Source organism: Hydra vulgaris, chromosome 12, assembly GCF_038396675.1.
Source record: "Hydra vulgaris chromosome 12, alternate assembly HydraT2T_AEP".
Taxonomy (NCBI): Eukaryota; Metazoa; Cnidaria; class Hydrozoa; order Anthoathecata; family Hydridae; genus Hydra; species Hydra vulgaris.
In genome coordinates this window covers 69,868,167-69,887,500 of record NC_088931.1, presented here as the reverse complement: position 1 = coordinate 69,887,500, position 19,334 = coordinate 69,868,167, and the positions used below count along the sequence as shown (strand labels likewise).

The 19,334-nt window shown below is 25.1% G+C and overlaps 1 protein-coding gene across 1 annotated transcript in view; it reads left to right on the top strand.

Annotated features, from left to right (window-relative positions):
- Positions 1-19,334, top strand: part of LOC136088969 (receptor-type tyrosine-protein phosphatase alpha-like) — a 107,205-nt gene that overhangs the window by 68,971 nt on the left and 18,900 nt on the right. The window contains exons 8-13 of the mRNA XM_065814260.1: positions 4,521-4,764; positions 4,923-4,977; positions 9,084-9,171; positions 9,275-9,441; positions 11,888-12,021; positions 17,828-17,867. Coding sequence (XP_065670332.1) covers positions 4,521-4,764; positions 4,923-4,977; positions 9,084-9,171; positions 9,275-9,441; positions 11,888-12,021; positions 17,828-17,867 — 728 coding nt within the window. The remainder of the gene's footprint in view (positions 1-4,520; positions 4,765-4,922; positions 4,978-9,083; positions 9,172-9,274; positions 9,442-11,887; positions 12,022-17,827; positions 17,868-19,334) is intronic.

The window sequence follows — 19,334 nt, the reverse complement described above, 5'->3', positions numbered from 1 at the left end:
GTCAAAGCTAAATTGTTTGCTTTGACTTAAGAATTGTAAGAACTTTTTATCAATCTCATCTTTCTATTCCACTAATCACATCCTACCTTATATAGCTGACAAACAGGTTGATTCATGTTTGACATTTATATCACTCCAGCTTCTGTATCTAAAGTGATTTTCTGCTTAGACTCTTCTAAAGCTTGTGGTCCAGATAACATACCTGTTTTAATCTTGCAGAAGTGTTGTTCAGAACTGTCATCTATACTTTCAAAACTATTTAACAAGTGTTTATCAGAATTTTATTTTTCAGCCTGCTAGCAAGCTGTATCTGTTATCCCTATTTTCAAAAATTCTGGAGAGTAATCTGACTTGTCTAACTACCGTCTCATATGCTTAAAAAAAAAAGGTTTGATTTCGGACTATATAGAGATAATCGCTCAGCCCTGTTTAAAACCCAAACAGTTTTAAAATGGGAAAAATTAAGAAGTTTTTTACTCAAACATTTAAATAAAATTTTATTTTCATTTCCTCTGTTCAGCAAAAATGTTGAAACCAAAAAGGGATGCCTTTTCCTAAACTCAAGTGACATTTTCTATTACATTATAAGCTCCATAACATTTTTAAACAGAAATACAATAAAACTTAGTTACAGTTGAATGCTGAATATTCTATCATATATTAATTCATACAACCAACTAGTTTACCAGTGAGTTTGCAACAAATTTATTGGTAATGAAACAAACTGCATTGAGAAAACCGCATGCCCATAAAATAACCAATGTCTATTAAAAAATGTTGCATATGAAGCCACTGTAACATAGCCTAATCCCAGTCTATTGGAAAATTTTTTTATTGGTATTAGTAAAAACCAGGAGCTATTCTAGAAACATAATTTGGGCGGCGGTAAGCACCCACCCCACCCCTGTCCCCTGATTATGTCTTAAATGAAAGAAATGGTAATATTACATATAAGAAAAAGATTTGTAAGACTAATAAGACTACTTGAAAATGAATAAATGCACAGGCTTCGGCAGGAGTAAATGAGTGCATGGGCTATAAATAACCCATCTAATCCCTTCTTCGCAGGCTATGCGGGCCGCCCGCCTAGATAGTCTTGCACAGGCTTTTTTGAAAAATTTAAATTATTATGTTTTGATAAATTTTTTTTTATTCTGAAATTTTATTTTGTTGATGTTTCATGCCATATTTTTAGCAATAAAAAGACAGAAAAACAACTTGCAAAAAAAAAAAACTTAACATTTTTTTTTAAATAATTCTTTATATTTAATTTTTATTTAATAGTTTAGTAATTAATTAAATAATAAATAAAAATTTATTCAAATGTTAAAATATAATCAATCATTCTAATAAATCAACAGTATATAAAAAAACTGTTATACATCATATAATTCTTTTATAAAAACAAATGATCTTAATTATATTATAAAAGTTCATTTATTTCTCTTCTTCTTTGCAAATGAAAATGTCATTGTATATAAAAGTTTCTACAATCGCTTTATTATCAAGTAGGAGAGTGACAAATTATTTAAAAAGACTTTGATAACATTTAAATAGTTGGATGCGTGTAAAGTTGAAATTATAGTTTTTCGAAGATTTTATCTTTCGTTCAGAGTTATTAATGTGCGCTCTACTTAGTGAGTTTTTGTTATTATGTTTTTGTTTTGGTTTTGTTTCTCAATTTTCATTCAGACTTTATTCTTTTATTCTCCAGTTTTATCAGTTGCGTAATCAGATTTTTGTTGATTTATTCCAAAAATAGTCAAACCAATAATTTGCAAGCAACGCAAAAAATAGCAGAAAAACAACTTTTGCAACCATTACGTTTCTTTATTCAACCATCTTGATATTTGCTTAAAAAATTTTGCAAGTATTAAAGTATTAATTAAGTATTAAGTATTAAGTTATTTAAGTATTAATATACTGACTTATTTTTTTATAGCCCTTCTTTAGTTAATTCATTTTTCTTTTGCTTTGTAAATTAAATTTTTTAAATTTAACTATGATATCTCTAAGCTATAAAGATATAATGACAATTATATTGAAACCTTTTTTTAAATAAACCTTGAACCAAAGAGTTCTATTATTTATTATATATCGTTTTGGTTCAATTTACTATCAAACTCTTTTATGAACTGGTAATTGATTTTATATTCTTTTCAAAAAATAAGAGAAAATATATGTTATGTTGATGTGATATGTAAGTTAAAATTTGATCTAATTGTTAATTTCTAAGAGACTTAGTACAAATAGATTTTTTAAGATTCTGATATATATAATTCTTAAATATATTCTTCTTATATAATATAGGTGTGTATAAAAAAAAGTCTTATATCAATTTAAAAAAAAATAAATCTTTTTTACATTTTTTTATGAATAGAACTAATAGAAGGGTAATGAATGCAGTATTATTTTATATATCAAGATTATTGCTGTAAAATATATTTAAATGTATTAAATACTGCAAAGGTATAAAAACGAAAATAAAATATGAAGAAATCATTTAGCATTATTTTTATCATACAAAAGGAATACATATAGTTATAAATTATTTATAAATTTTCATTTTAAATAAATTAGCCTAAAATATCTTCAATTTCAAAATCTAATGCAGTTTCTTCATTTTTATTCGATTCGGATGTTTCCCATTCACTTTCACTGCTTAAACTATCGTAATCAATGTCTTCTTTTTCGTCATTTACTATTGTAGCAGGTTGAATTATAGGATCGAAAATAGCTATTTTTGTAAAAATATATCAGTAACCCATTCAATTACTATATACCTATTATTATCACTAAAATATGTATCATTGATTTTAATGGCCAAGATAGCGTTAAGTGTTTTGTGGTTGATTCTGAATCTTTGGTCTGACATTAGGGTTGTTAGAAGACTAAAGGCTCTTTCCACTGATGAGTTCGACCCAGATAAGCATATGAATAACTTGATAACTTTATATCATACACTCAATTAACACTATTAGCAGTCCAGTTGATTATAAATGAGAATGATTATAAATCAATGATTATAAATATTTTATAAATGATTATAAAATGATTATAAATCCATTAGCAGTCAGTTGATTATAAATGAGATATTCGATTTTTAATAACAAGTTATATATTAGCATATTATATAAATTAAAACAACTTTAAAGTATAACAAACTAGTTTATCAATCAATTATGCAAAATGTGTGATTATACAAAAAAAAAATTGTCTTTATTATTTAACAGTTCTTATTGTATAAGTTTACAAATTTCCAAAAAAACTTTTTTAACATACTAACTATTTATCTTTTAACATAACACAGAATAATACAGAACAGTTGTAGCTGTTTGAAATAACTTTTTTGATTTTTATAAAAACAACACAAACACTTTTACAAAGTTTCATCATTTGAGAAGTTTTTAAAAGAATAACTAAATAAAAACATTAAAATATTTAACTTTATTTTTACCCAAAGAATTTTATTTTGCTCGGCTTTATTTTGCCCGTGTAAACTCATTTGCACAGGTGTGGAGGCAGGTGCGGGTTATAGCCTGCCATTCCTGCCGAAGCCTGAATGCGTTTTTTTGCCTCTTTTGGTATATTAATGTGACTTCCAAAACATTAGCAACTTTTTTAAGTTACTTTAAAAAACTCTCGAAAAATCATCCGCGCAAGAATTCCTTCTTGTGAAAATAACATCCAGGGGAATTTTAGTGCTAAAATTATTAATACTTATCCAATGAGAATAGACTAACTATTAATTTTTGTCCAGAGAGGAAAATTGAGTGTTGCAATCATTATAATATTAATTTGAGGTCGCGTGTTTATGCTGTTTTGGATTTTATGATTTTGCTTTTTGAGAATGTATTGTAAAAGATTATAAGTAAGGAGTCAAACAAAAAGAAATTACAACAAAATACTCCATTACCAAGTCAATTGTAAGTCAAATATTTACCGTGATATTCTCAAGGAAAAAGTGGTTCATCATACTGATAATAATATGCCTTTTTTATGGACATTTCAACAAGACAATGACCCCAAACACACCTCTAAACTTGTTAAAGAATGGTTTGAAATAAATCAAATTAAAGTAATAAAATTGAAACCACGTGGAATGAGATTACACAAGAAAAAATTAATAAACTCATAGAGTCCATGCTGAGAAGATGCTCCATGATCCTAAAAATTAACTATTAGTTATTATGACTGATAGTATTTTTTTAGAGTAGTTATAAAAAAGTTGGAAGACCATAAATTTGCATTAAAATACCAGTTTAAGCAAAAAAACACGTTTATTCATTTTCAAGTAGTCTTATTATGTTCAAATCTTTTTTCTTATATATGATATTAACCATTTAAAACATAATTAAAAAAAGTTGCTCTAATTAGTAATTAAAGTAGAAAAACTATTTTTTGCTTTGGAGGACAGTGTATATTAAGATGTTTAGTTTTATATATTACATTTTATATATTATTGTAAGAGTTAAAAAAGTATTGTGCTTAAAAAAATAAATTCTTATAACTTTTTTTAGTTTTTTTGAGATTATTATTGCTTATGAGAACATCTCCTCACTGAATATGGAAACTTTAACTTTGAAAGATCAATCAACTGCTGAATCACTAGACCTTCCATATTTTTTAGCTGCAACATTTCCTTCAAACAACTCTTTTTCCAGGTCTTTAAAATTTTATGAAGGTTTTGAAACAGTAAATGATTTAAATGCAAAAGTACCTACTACTAGAAAAGTGTTTCTTTATATTCGTGCTGTTATCAAGGTGAAGGTTTTTGTTATATTTTTTTGTGTATTAAGTTTTTGAATTTATTGTTCTATGTGTTTTAAATGCTTTTGTTTAAAGTTTTAAGTTTGTGATTTCTGACTTGTTTTACGTGAAAAAATTAATTTAATGAATTATTTTTTTCTATTTATTTTTAGGATAATTTTTTTAGCAACTTAACATATTATGGTGATGCCATAATGTTAACTATAGGTAAGGGCATTTCCTGAATAATCAATCTAGGGTTATGTATTTTATTGTGAGAAAGCCCCAACCGTGGTTTTAGCTAAATTTAGTCAATTATAATTTTATTTCAATAATAATATATTATTAAATTAAATTTTATTAACAAATATTATTTATTTTAGTAATAATATATTATTAAAAAGATTTCATTTTAAAGTTTTGAGATGCTTTCTATCCATAAATGATTTTTTTTTTTTTTTCCCCCTATAATATGACTTTTTTTACAGTGAAAAAAATTAATTTTTTAATGACTAAAAATTTATAGTTTGCGTTAAAGAAAGATTTGTTTATAAAGAATGTCACAACAGTAATAAAAAAATGTTACAACTCTATTTTGCATAAATTCAGGTACTGAATTTGCTCCATCTTTAACATAACATAAGATTGCTTGAATGCTAGAAAATATTGCTGCTTTTGCACCACCAGGTTGGTGTCTCAGTAAAAGCAATAACAGCAAATGATTGGCAACTGCTTTTATGAGTACTTTAAAAATTTGTAACAATCATATTTGAAATTTAGTTATACATAATTGCCAATATATATTTTCATGGATGAACATTGCTTGGAATATTTTTGTCAATTTAAATTGGGTAATGATTTTAATGAAATTCTCAGAGAAAATATACCAAAGTTGTTGAATAATTTTTTATGGATCCAAATATGAAAAAAAATATTATAAACAGATTTATGTTGACAGGAATATTTCCATTTAATGCAAACAATGTTGATTCTAAAAGTAATTCATTTTATTAAATTAAATTCTAAGATTAATAATAATAAAATAAATGCAGCAATAACAACTTTGAGAACATATTTAAAAACAATGTTGTGCCTGAAGTATTGGAAGAGTTTGAAAAATCTGGAAACAAAAAATGGGGAGGAAAAAACTGAGTTTAAAGAGTTTTTTAATTTTTTAAAAAGACATGAATTCAATGGTAGCACAAAACAAACCAGTAATTTCATAGAAGCCAACAATAATGTATCAAATGATGAAATTAATAAAGATTCGTATTTAGAAATTAACACAAATGGAAAATATATTTATTAATGTTAGAAAGTTTGAAAGTAACAAAATAATTGATGAATCCATTAAAAGTAAATCTACAGATTCAACTCCATTACAGAATGTTCTTATATGGTCAAAATAACCAATCACAAAAAAAAAAATGAAACAAGTTGGAATGATTAAGCATTGTAACTTTATCCAAACAGTTAGAGATTCAAATGCCTAATGAAAATCCAAATATAAAAAGAACAATATATTTAAATTTAACTTAAAAAGCTTCTGAAAAAAAAGTTTTAGGAAAAAGGAAAACAAGAAAAATCTAAATAAAAACAAGTTCCTGCAGAAGAAAATAAAATTAATTGTGTAAAAAAAAATAATTAAAAAGAGTCTGTTCTGACTGAAACAAAACAATTGATTGATATTTTTTTAGAATTATAATTCACTGTTTCCTTTATGTAGGGGTGACCGTGGATACTTTAATTGAGCTAGTTTAATAACATTTTTTCAAAGAAATATATTTTTTTGTCAAACTGCAATGATTACTCAATGCAACTAAGGCATAGTACAGGTTTTTTCAAACAAAAGTATAAGTTTTTTCAATTACATTATATTTAAGTTTTTCATCAAAAAGTATGACATATTTGGTATGTATGGAGAGATTATTTTAACCACTATTATAATCTGGTAAAAGTAATGCGACTATATCAAATTGTCAAGCGTAGTTTTATTTAGAAAAGATGTAGTTTTCAGCAAAAAAGTACCTTGGGGCTTGGCTATAGATAAGTCAATATATTTGATTTTTTCATAAAAGCATGTATTGGTGTTTGTTTTCAATGAATGTAACTTGACATTTATAGTCAGACATTATTTGGGAAAATTATCCATGAAAAACCATTTTTTTATGAAAATTAAAGTTATTATTTTCAATACCACTCCTAAATGAGTATGTTTAACAATAATATCATGTTAGATTCAGATAAACTATAGTAGTGTTGATTTTTCTACCAAAGTCGTTTTTGCATAAATAATCATAACTTTTAGCCCCATTCAAAAAACTGTTTTCATATTAAGTATCATTTTTTGAAATACTTGGGACTTATTCGGCCATCTTGAAAAAATAATTTATTCCATTCAGAATGTGTAAACAATTAAAAAACAGAGCAGTTAACTTTATAAACAAATTACTTTCATTTTCAAACTGGTTTTGTTTTTATATCAGTAGTAAACTTTAATTGACATTTCGTCGCGTTGGTTTGACAAGGTTCGAACTGAAATTTTTATATCAGTAAGTAAATTTTAATTGACATTTGGTTTCTTTTATTATTTTTATAACAATTATATAAAAGTAACCTAAGTTATATTTAACTTATTGTTATAAAAACAATTATATCTTTGAACACTAAGTCGATATAAATAGCTATTATGGCTCCAGTAATGTATTAAGATAAATACTTTTTGTTGTTAGCACAGTGCAAAATGAAATATATATTACATAATTCATTCCAACTGTTTTTAAAAGTAGCATATTTTTATAAATCTACCAACACAAATGTATTAATTTGTAATTAGGTTCATAATTTATGTCAAAAAAACACTTCAAAATGTCTTTATTGTTATATGGATATATCTCCTGCGAAACCAATAGACGCTTCATATTTTGCCATTATTTACGAACTCTTTGTTTGCATAGATTAAATACCAATAAATAAAAAGTTGTTCGGTTTGCCACTAACAATCAGTCGGATTTGTTTAAAATTATCGGCTTTTTTTTTTTACGAGTTTGTTTGTTTTTCACTTATAAATTATTGCAGTTGGTATTCATCTAAATTGCACTTAAAATATATCATGTCCTTAAAATGACACATCATGGGACATCAAAATTATCAGCATTACTGTCATTAAATCCATCGTCATTAAGGCTATAAGTACTCAGGTTTTATGTATTATTGTTAAAGTTTGTAGGTCTATTGATTCATCTAACTATAATTCATAAAGGATTGCTTTTTGTGAGGGTTTTCCCTGTAGAATCTTATTCTACCCATATGTTGTCCTTGATTATTAGTGTTTGATTTCCATGGAGCCACTTTAAGATAAGGATGAATTTATTGTGGGTATAATGTGAATCAATAAAGATGCAGCTTTTATATACATTCACTCTAGAATTCCTTTGTGCGGAATTAATCTACAAGGGAATTATGGTGTTGCAATCCTTATTGATTGTGTAAATAGAAATTTACAAAACTTAAATAATTATCTATTGAGAATTGTTATTTAGCAATCATTAAAAAGGCATTGGACAATTTAATCTGATGTCTTTTTAATGATTGTAATGAAATTGTAATGAATAGGTGAATTTAAAAATCAAGAGAATTGTAATCAAGAGAATTTTACAAACTAATTTATAGATCACAAATACTTACATTCCCAATTGTCAGCAGGTAACCGTTTGTTCGAAGAAAAAAAATTAGGTTCATTACTAGGATCTGATTCAATTGGAATTGAAAATTTTACATCAAAGAACCAAAAAATTGTTTTTTCACTCCAAAATTTGTTTTTTAGCAGGAAAATGTCACCTAACTATTTTAAAGCTAAGAGAATATGTCTACCAACATATCAGCCATAGACATCATTGTTCTAATGTTAACAGGGTAGGAGATTTTCAAGTATCCATTCTCTCCTCGTGTCTGAAGTCTCCCCGGTTTCCCCTATTAAAGTTATGCCTTTTTTCTTAATTTAAATAAATAAAATTAAAATATAAGATTCTCTGATCATGGTAGGTAAGATTTATTCGCGCTAGATGGTGCTATATCATGCTAAGTGAACAAACTTACTTGAACTTACAAAAATTTTAAAATAAAGTTTAAAAATAGTTTTACTTAAATATGGTTAATAGAAATTAAATAATAATTAAGTTAAAATTTTTCACCCAAAAGTCTGAAATTAAATCTCTTATGGTTTTGGAGTTATGAAGTTTTAAAGCTGAAAATTTTATTAAAATCATGATATGGGAAGATATTACTCTATTTAATTTATAAGAAAATATAGTTTTAATAAAGAGGTACTTTAGATCGCAAAACCTTACCTTTAAATACTATGCAATGGGATCGAATTCATGGACATATCATTGAGTTGGCAAAAGGACCTTCAAATACAATGTAAGCGTTGTTTTCAAAGCTTTATTCATATAATTTGTTATACAATTTTTGTAAATAATATAATAATTGTTATACAAAGTTTTATACAATTTTTATTTTGAAGGATTTACGAAGTTGTTGCAATGAAAATTAACATAAATACAATTATTAAAAATGCCACATCTACTTATAAACATTTTAAAGATTATACAACTGCAGATTATAATGAACCTTACATTGCTGCTTCATTTAATGCTTCCATGTATGAAAAATACAGAAAATTTGTATTAGGTAAGTTCTTCTTTTTTATATTAAAAAAAAAAAAATGAAAAATAACATTTTTTGAGTATGTGAGTGGCAATCCTGGTTTAAGGAATCATTTTGGTTAATTTTTTTTTTTCTTGAATTTTAAGTTCTAAAATTTTAATGAAAAATTTTTGTTGTAATTATTTCTCTTTTTTTTTTTTTCTTTTTAAAGATTTAAAAGTTTGAGAAATTTTTTTTTAAATGTTAGACTTTAAAGGATGGGTGGAGGTTTTATTAAATTTTGGGTTGTTCCATGCCAAATTGACCAAAAATTTAGGATTTCAACATGGACCACCAAACCAACCACACAACATGGTTGGTTTATGAGTTTTAAAGAAAAGGTAAATTTTCAGTAAAATGGAACATTTTCAACTTTATTTCAACTGTTTGTTATTCTTTATTAAAGAAAAAAGTAGTCACTTGATTACAATTATTAACATCTCTGCATTTGTTTAAAATGAGTTCAGTCTGTGACATGTTTTTGGAGACAAGCTTTCTTTGCTCTCATACAGTCAGCAATATATTTTGACATTGATCTTCATTGTGAAATGTATCAAGGCTCTTGGATAAAACTGGTATTTCTATCTGCACAATCATTAGTGGCATTTAATCCTGATACAAAGATACAAAAGTTTTTATAAGATGCAAGTACCTAGAGGTGTTACTAAGTCTGATACCACTTTTTTTACAGCACTCAATGTAATGCTAGAAATAAATAGAAGCCAGATTTCCTCTGTGATTAAGTTTTCAATTTTTTTTAGACTTGTATGATATCTTCCCAGGAGCCTCTAACCATAAATCTTTTATTTTTGGTATCGGGAATGTAAGTAGCTTTTTAACATCAGGAACATCCAATTCTATAGTAACACACTTTGGGGAAAAATTTATGTATGTTTGTTAAGAGTTTTTAGTAAAACACTACCAATATCATAATCTTTTTAAATGATTTCAATGTGCTTCGTATTCTCCAAGGTCATTTACAAATGTATGTTCAGCATTGCTGGATTTCAAAAATGAAGGAGAAAAGTATTAGGCAACAATAAAGTTAGCCTTGGAAACTAACTTGTTTATATGATATTAATAACACTCTCTGAAGAAAAATGAAAAATCAAAAAAAAATCTTTTAGCTGACTTAAGCAAAATCTGTACCCATAAAGAATGAGAGGAAGAGAGTTCTTGTTAATAGACTAGCAGTATCAGTTACAAGTTTTGAGTTTTCATCAAACAATTATTGACTTCTCTGAACTTTTCCTGCGGTGATATGGCTATTTTACTCCAGACTCAGGTAGAATATTTTGAAATATCAAAAAATATCATTGCTGCGTGTACAGACACAACAGTTTCATTTATTTCCCATTTATTGTTGTTTTTGAGATATATTTTGTTTCATTAGACATGAAACAAACAGAAGTGTTTTCTCAATGCAAACAGCTTCATATTTCTTTTAAATTCCTGGTAACTTGTATGCCTACTTCACAAACAGCATAGTTTTTAAAACCACAGAGGCCCAAATATTTACAATATTTTGAAGCAAACAATATTCTCCTGTCTTAGCATTGCAAGGTTTGTCATTCACGAAATATCTTATTATGAAATATTGTAGTTGTAGTTATGAAATATCTGTTATTACATGTTAATAGATAAAATCACTAAATCTATTTAAAAATGGATTATTACTTGTAGCTGTTACAAGCATCCAGCACACATAAAATTTTGCATGGAAACTCATATTAGTAAGTGAAATTCTTAGGCTACCTCAGCATCAAATTTTTTTTATTGTTTTTTTAACAAAAAAAAAAAACAAACAATAAAATCCCCCTATTAGTCATTAAAATTTTTTTTGGTTTTTCCAAAATAAAAAACTTCAAAACTTCAAATATGTTTTGTTCATACTTCAAAGCTCTTTAAAAACAAAATTTTTACAGACATGTTGTGTTTGCTCATTCATCATAATCATTATTTATGTATTGCACATATTTATATTGTATCCATCATCCATCCATCATTGGATTTTCAATATCTTACTTTATATATAGAATAAAAATACACAAAATATAAAAAAAAGATTTCTTTTTTCTTAAAAATATTTTCTACTCCTATTCTCAACAAGCATTATCTACCCCAAAACCACTAAAGCAAAAGTAATAAAATAAATCACTTTTTTTTTTTTTTTTATTTAACTTTTGAGGTTTTGAGCTTCCTGCTATTAAAATTGCTTTTTTGAAAAAATATAAAAATATATAAAATACATAAAATAGTAACTTAGTTTTGCAAGAGTATATGTATTATTACATAACTTCATGTAGTACAACATGAAATTTATAATTTTTTTGAATTTTTGAAGTATTATGTCTTATAAAATATATTTTTATGATTTTTAACGTCATTTGATAAATCTGAAGTGGCATAGATAACCTAATAATTTTTTTAGGCAACAAAGAAGTATTTTCAAACAATGGTTCCAAGATGTTTCATAATAATCAAACTTATATTGATCACTATTTCAATGGTGAACTGATTGCTGGTCAAACATACACCTTTTTTCAAAGAAATATTCTTGATGATGTAATTTTTAATTATTGTTATTATGGTACTTAGTGATATTTAAATATTTTTTTAATAAAATATATATATTTTTATATATATATATATATATATATATATATATATATATATATATATATATATATATATATATATATATATATATATATATATATATATATAGGGCATTCATACTGTAAGAGAAGTGGGTTGGATTTATCAACATATTAAAATAACAGAATATGGGACACTATATAAGCATTAATAGTGTTATTTTTTTATTGTGATGATGTTATTATGTTGTTATTTTTTACATTATATTTTGATATTTATTTAAATAACAGCATTAGTTATAATGTTATAATAATAATTAGTTATAAATCAACAAAATGTTTTAATTTAAATATAGTTAACAGCAAAATGCTTTTATATTATGATCCAGTAGTGCTATATTGGGTTTATATTAAAATCAAGCTAACAGCATAATATGTTATGTTATCTTTATTTTTATTTTTTAGATAATAATCATTTAAAATCTAAACATTATTATACCATAACAGTTATACATTTTTGTATTAGTTAAACAACATTATCACACAATTAATACAAGAATGAATAACAGTTATACATTTTGTATTAAATAAACAACACTATCGCATAATAAAAAAATGTATGATAGTTATACATTTGTGTATTAATTAAACAACATTTTCACACAAATAATATAAGAATGTATAACAGTTATACATTCTTATATTAATTAAACATTTTTTCATGACTAGAAAATTATGATTATTTTAAAACTATAATTTATGATTAGTTTCGTTTAAATGCAAATACTTCTACACCTTTTTAAGATGTAATTGAGAACTTGAAAGTTGTAATTAAAAACTTAAGATGTAATTGAGAAGATGAAAGTTGTAATTAAGAAACGTAAGATGTCATTTAGAACATGAATGTTGTAAATAAGAAATCGTAAGATGTAATTGAGAAGATAAAAGTTGTAATTGAGAAAAGTTTATAATATAGATTGTCAGAAATTTTTTGTATTTTTAATTTTGTCGCCTTAGTTTACCTAGTAATTTTAGGTTGGGTCCTATTTTGGTAAAGGTGACCATATGGGTTGGTTTTCAATAAATAATAATATAATATCAATAAAAAAAAAAAGGCATTTGTTTTGGCGGTACACCTCTTCCAATTAAATTTAAATTACCGCTGAAAACCCATCTGTATGTTGTCTTATATTTGACACCTAAAGTTTGCGCCAGAGTCACCCAATTGTCATTTCACTCAGCACATTCAATAACCCTTCTTTTATCATTTGATGAAGATAAAGCATAATGTTTCCTTTCAACTTGTTTAGTTGTATGTATTTCGTGTCTACAAATTGGACAAGGTGGTTCTGGTTGTTCCAGAAGTGGGTGTAAACAAATTTGGTGAAATAAATGCTTGCACGGACTCAATTTAATAACAGGCTTTCTGTTCATAGTGTATCAACAAATAACTCAACGATCTTTCTATTCCATTACTGTATTACTGTATTGCTGATGCATACAAATGCTAAACTTGATATTATTAACTTATTAAAATGCATGTCCAAGAAAGGTTTTTATAATGACCTTTAAGCTTACATTGTGAATTCGCAATTACAAAAAATGTATTCTCATTTACATATTATGATTTCTTAATTACAACTTTTGTTTTCCAAATTACATATTGCGATTTCTTATTTACATGTTCGGTTTCTCAATTACATTTTAAAATTTCTTAATTACATGTTGTGTTTCTTAATTACATATTGCGGCTTCTAAATTACATGTTGTATTTCTCAATTACATCTTACTTTTCTTAATTACAACTTTCAAGTTCTCAATTACGTCTTAAAAAGGTGTAGTAATATATATGATATTATAATATTTATTAAAATTTAAGTTACATTATTTTCATTGAAAATTTTAAAGAATGTAATAAAATCATTATAACATAATTATAAGTTAAACAAAATCAAAATATCTTTTAAAAAAAACTTTATATAAATAGTTATATAAAGTTTTATATATATATATATATATGATATGTATATATATGTATCTTTTATCATTGAAACAGGAACCTTGAAAAACAAGGTTGTTCAAAAATTCTAGTTGATTTAAAAATGATTACATACTATAACACAAAAGTATTTTTAAATAAACATGCAAAGAAAAATGTTAAGGTTAAATATATTTTTGCATAAATCATTAAACAAATATTATAAAAAATTGAAAAAAAAATGACAACAAAAAACTAAAAAAATGAGAACCTTTAAAAAAATTTCAACTTACTTAAGATTGGTTAAGTAAAATTTTTATTTTCGGAACTTCTATGTTGCAAATAAGTTTTGTTGATTCTGAAAATGCTGTCTTGAAAAATAGTTCATGCTTCTTTGATAAAACTTTACTGTGGAATAAGGCACTTTTTTTTTTATTTGGTTAATTCACCTCTGAGAAGGCCACTACAGTCGAGGAGCCTTATTTGTGGTTATAAACAAAGTAATTATCAAACATGGAGCAGGTTACAGTTGAATCAAAAGTTTTTTTACATATTATTGGTTAAATAGTTTTTTTAATTATTCTAAAAGAAATAAAATTAAAAATGGGTTTAGAAATCCTTTTATTTTTGGTTTTGTAAACATTGAACCTCAAGCAATCAAGTAAGCAATTTAATCACTTTACAATAGAATCCAAAAATTGAAATGTTGTATAAATTGAGTTGTTGGAATGTGGTGAAATAAATTAAAAAATATTTTGACCTGTTTTTTATCACATTACTGTGCAAGTGATAATAAGGTGATAATAGAGACAAATAAAGAAAAACAAAAACTCTAAATTCAAGAACAATCGTTCTTCTAAAGGCGCTGACCTGCCCTTAGACACTAAGGTAATATTTGGACACTTTTTAGGATTTTAAACTTGATGGCATTGTTGTATTGCTGGTCCACTAGTGCTTGGATGACTTTTAGTCCAATGTTCTTGTCAAAGTGTATTATATATTTGATTTAAAAGTGAGTCCTAGGAGACAATAAAACATATTTTTGATTATATTAAAGGAACATACAACATACATTGTTGGATTACTGATTTTATATATGCTTATAAATCTAACTTTTCTTACTGAAAAATCTAACTTTTCTTATTGAAACATCTAACTTTTCTTACTGAAACATCTAACTTTTCTTACTGAAACATCTAACTTTTCTTACTGAAACATCTAACTTTTCTTACTGAAACATCTAACTTTTCTTACTGAAACATCTAATTTTTCTTATTGAAACATCTAACTTTTCTTACTGAAACATCTAACTTTTCTTACTGAAACATCTAACTTTTCTTACTGAAAAATCTAACTTTTCTTACTGAAACATCTAACTTTTCTTACTGAAACATCTAACTTTTCTTATTGAAACATCTAACTTTTCTTACTGAAACATCTAACTTTTCTTATTGAAACATCTAACTTTTCTTACTGAAACATCTAACTTTTCTTACTGAAACATCTAACTTTTCTTATTGAAACATCTAACTTTTCTTACTGAAACATCTAACTTTTCTTACTGAAACATCTAACTTTTCTTATTGAAACATCTAACTTTTCTTACTGAAAAATCTAACTTTTCTTACTGAAACATCTAACTTTTCTTACTGAAACATCTAACTTTTCTTATTGAAACATCTAACTTTTCTTACTGAAACATCTAACTTTTCTTATTGAAACATCTAACTTTTCTTACTGAAACATCTAACTTTTCTTACTGAAACATCTAACTTTTCTTACTGAAACATTTAACTTTTCTTACTGAAACATTTAACTTTTCTTACTGAAACATTTAACTTTTCTTGCTGAAAAATCTAACTTTTCTTATTGAAACATCTAACTTTTCTTACTGAAACGTCTAACTTTTCTTATTGAAACATCTAACTTTTCTTATTGAAACATCTAACTTTTCTTACTGAAACATCTTACTTTTCTTACTGAAACATTTAACTTTTCGTACTGAAAAATCTAACTTTTCTTATTGAAACATCTAACTTTTCTTACTGAAACATCTAACTTTTCTTACTGAAACATTTAACTTTTCTTACTGAAACATCTAACTTTTCTTACTGAAACATCTAACTTTTCTTACTGAAACATTTAACTTTTCTTACTGAAACATCTAACTTTTCTTACTGAAAAGCAATATTTATAGTAGAGTTGTTATCATAAATTTACAAAGCAATTACAAATTCTGTCAACAAAACGATTATCAGATATTTTATAACCTGTTTTTCCAAAATGTTTTAATACTCAATTTTTTAAAATTAAAAGTATTTTTATCATATAAATATTTTTTTTATTTACAGATACATAATTACATGCATAATCTATTGAGTTCATAGATACAGGTTTTAAGTTATGAGGCTCTGAATGAAACTGTGTACTTCTAGTTTTTTCATAAAAGAGGATAAACAAGTTAAATGAAATGGAGTACTCATATCATTACACCACCCTGCTGTTACTGTAGTCTTTTCTTTACAATTGATCTTATAATGTTACAAATATGAGTAAACATTTGAATAAACATTTATTTTTTTAAGTAAAACAACTTACATAAAGTGATACCAAGATATAATTGCTAAAAATTTAGTTTTTTTCTGGTAGATAAGTTTAAAGATTGAAAAGATTTTTGGCTTTTCTCTACTTTTTTCCTTTTCTTGCTGTTTGATGGTCAGAATTATCAGAAAGTTATTTAATTTTTAATTCGAATTCAATATCTAATTCCAATGGTGTAGTTGTTGAAATTGTCACAACTGTTCTTTAATATGGATAAATACTTTTGAGACTTGTGGGCTTAAAAATAAAATAAAATAAAAGGTTTGGTATATTTTGCGTATACTTTGAAAAGTCATAAACTTATTGCTTTTTAAGAAATTAAGTATTCAGATGGTGTGTGTACCTAGTTGAAACTTTATTTTTTTATATTAAAGATTTATATTCTGGTTTTTAATTTGACTAATGAACATTTATTTTTGGCCTTATAAAAGCCTGGTCAAGTAGAGGGTTATAGTTGTGACCATGATGAGATCATCTTTTATGGGTAAGAAAATGTAGCAATATTAATAAAACTAAAAATGGTTTTAATATAAACAATTATATCGGAATGTTAGTTCAATAAATTAATAATATCAAATTAATTTGTTTTTTATAATGTAGAGAAATAATCAAAACATTTTTTTAGAAAATTGATTTTACTGTTGGAATACTTGATAAAGTTTACCAAAGGTTCAGCTAATAATAAGTGAAAATAATATTTTTCATAAAAACCAGTTAGTACTATCAGGAAAAAAAATTAGGAAAAGCTGGCTTTAATTTTTTAGAAAAAGAAGAAAAAACATAGATTAATTGAAGAAACAATTGCTGCTCCAACTCATACACTTAGTTGATGTGGCAATAAAAATTAAAAATAGTTTTGTTTACTGATTTTTATAAAAAGTCTATTTATTTGTCTCTTTTTAAAATTTTAAATTTTTCTTACGTTACCTGGATGGTCTTTATCTATACATAAGAAGAACATTTATCACAGCAAAATAAATTTTACTTTTTTTATTATTATTATTTTTTTTTTCTTTGTTCAGATTATATTCATCATTTAATAAATTATTATGTTTAAAACATATTATATTATTAATTGTGAGAGTACTGACCAAAAATTTCAGGGGTAATGTTAGTGTGTGTGTTTGTAAGTGCGTAATTTTTTTTTCCTTTTATTTGTTCATAAATGCTGTATTTTTTATTAACTATATTTTAGGGCCGAATAATTACTAGTCCATGGTTTCCTGAGTTTAATGGTAATTTTAAAATTATTATTTCTTATAAATGTTCAGCAGACAGAGCAATGTATATTTACAATATTACTTTACAATGATTAACCAGATTAATAATGTATACTATAAATATAAATTTGTTCATTATTGAATTTGTATTTATATTTATATCCATAGAACATATATGGCTAAATATGATAATAATAATTATTTGTAGATGTTCCAAACATCTTCATATATAAAATATAAAATTAATACAAAATTACTGAAAAAAATTCAAACTTTTTTTTTTTACATTTTTATTTTGATTAATATTGGCACAAAGACACTAAAATATTAGAAAAATTACATAAAACCAAATAGTTGCTACCAAAACAATGTAAATTTAAAGTTAAAGCTGAAAATAATTACATTGATACTATGTTTTATAAAAAAAATTTGAAAAAAAAGAAGAAAAGTATATTTTTATTAAGATTTGTTTACAATTAACAAAACAAAGTACTATTAACTAAATATATATTTAAATATGTATTTATAAAAAAACATTTATCTATTTAAATAGGTATTTATAGAAAACATTTATCTAAACATTTCATCTTTGGTATGGAGTATCCCATACTAAGTAAAAAATAGGAGAAAAAAAAGGTACAGTAATTAAAGATAAAAGGAATAAAATCACTGCATATAAACAATAAAGTTCATTTATGTACCTGTTGGTGTTCTAACATTTGTTGTTATTGCAGTTGTTGGCTGGCTATGTATTAAATGAAGTTAGATATTTAGAAACAATTTTGAATTATGAAACTATATTGAGTTACATTTGAACATATTTTTTTTAGATTGATAGACTACATTAACAATGAAAAAAAGTATGCATCTAATTTTAGTATCTACCAAATTACAATCAGCTAATTTGTAATGAGTAACAGATTGAAAAAAGAGTCATTTAATTGACAGAACATATAATTGACAGAACATATAATTGATAGAACATATAATTGACAGAACATATAATTGATAGAACATATAAATAATTGAACAAATTGATAGAACATATATATATATATAAATACATTTAATTAACAGCATATTGTCTCAATAAAGCTCAATACTGACTTGCAAAAGCTTAGGTATAAAATTAATCTAAACCTCTTTCCACTATCCGCTGATAAAGTTAATTGCAACCACTTTCCGCTATCCACTGATTTTTTTTAGTGAATTATTAAATATTGTTAAATACTATTTTATTCCTTGTTTTTTAATGTTAAGTGAATTAGTATGAGATTTTATATAGTTAGATTTTATTAATTTTCTTCCAACATACTTAGAAAAGGATTGACTACCCCCAAAAAAGTTGTGTTCTTTGAGTTTACTTGACCAGATTTGTACATTTCAGTTTGGATGTCAAGTTTGTTGTGCTCTGTAAAGCTTGTACTGCTGAACAGGAAATTCAGCCAGCTCCCCAAAGACACATTTTTTGCTGCACAATAA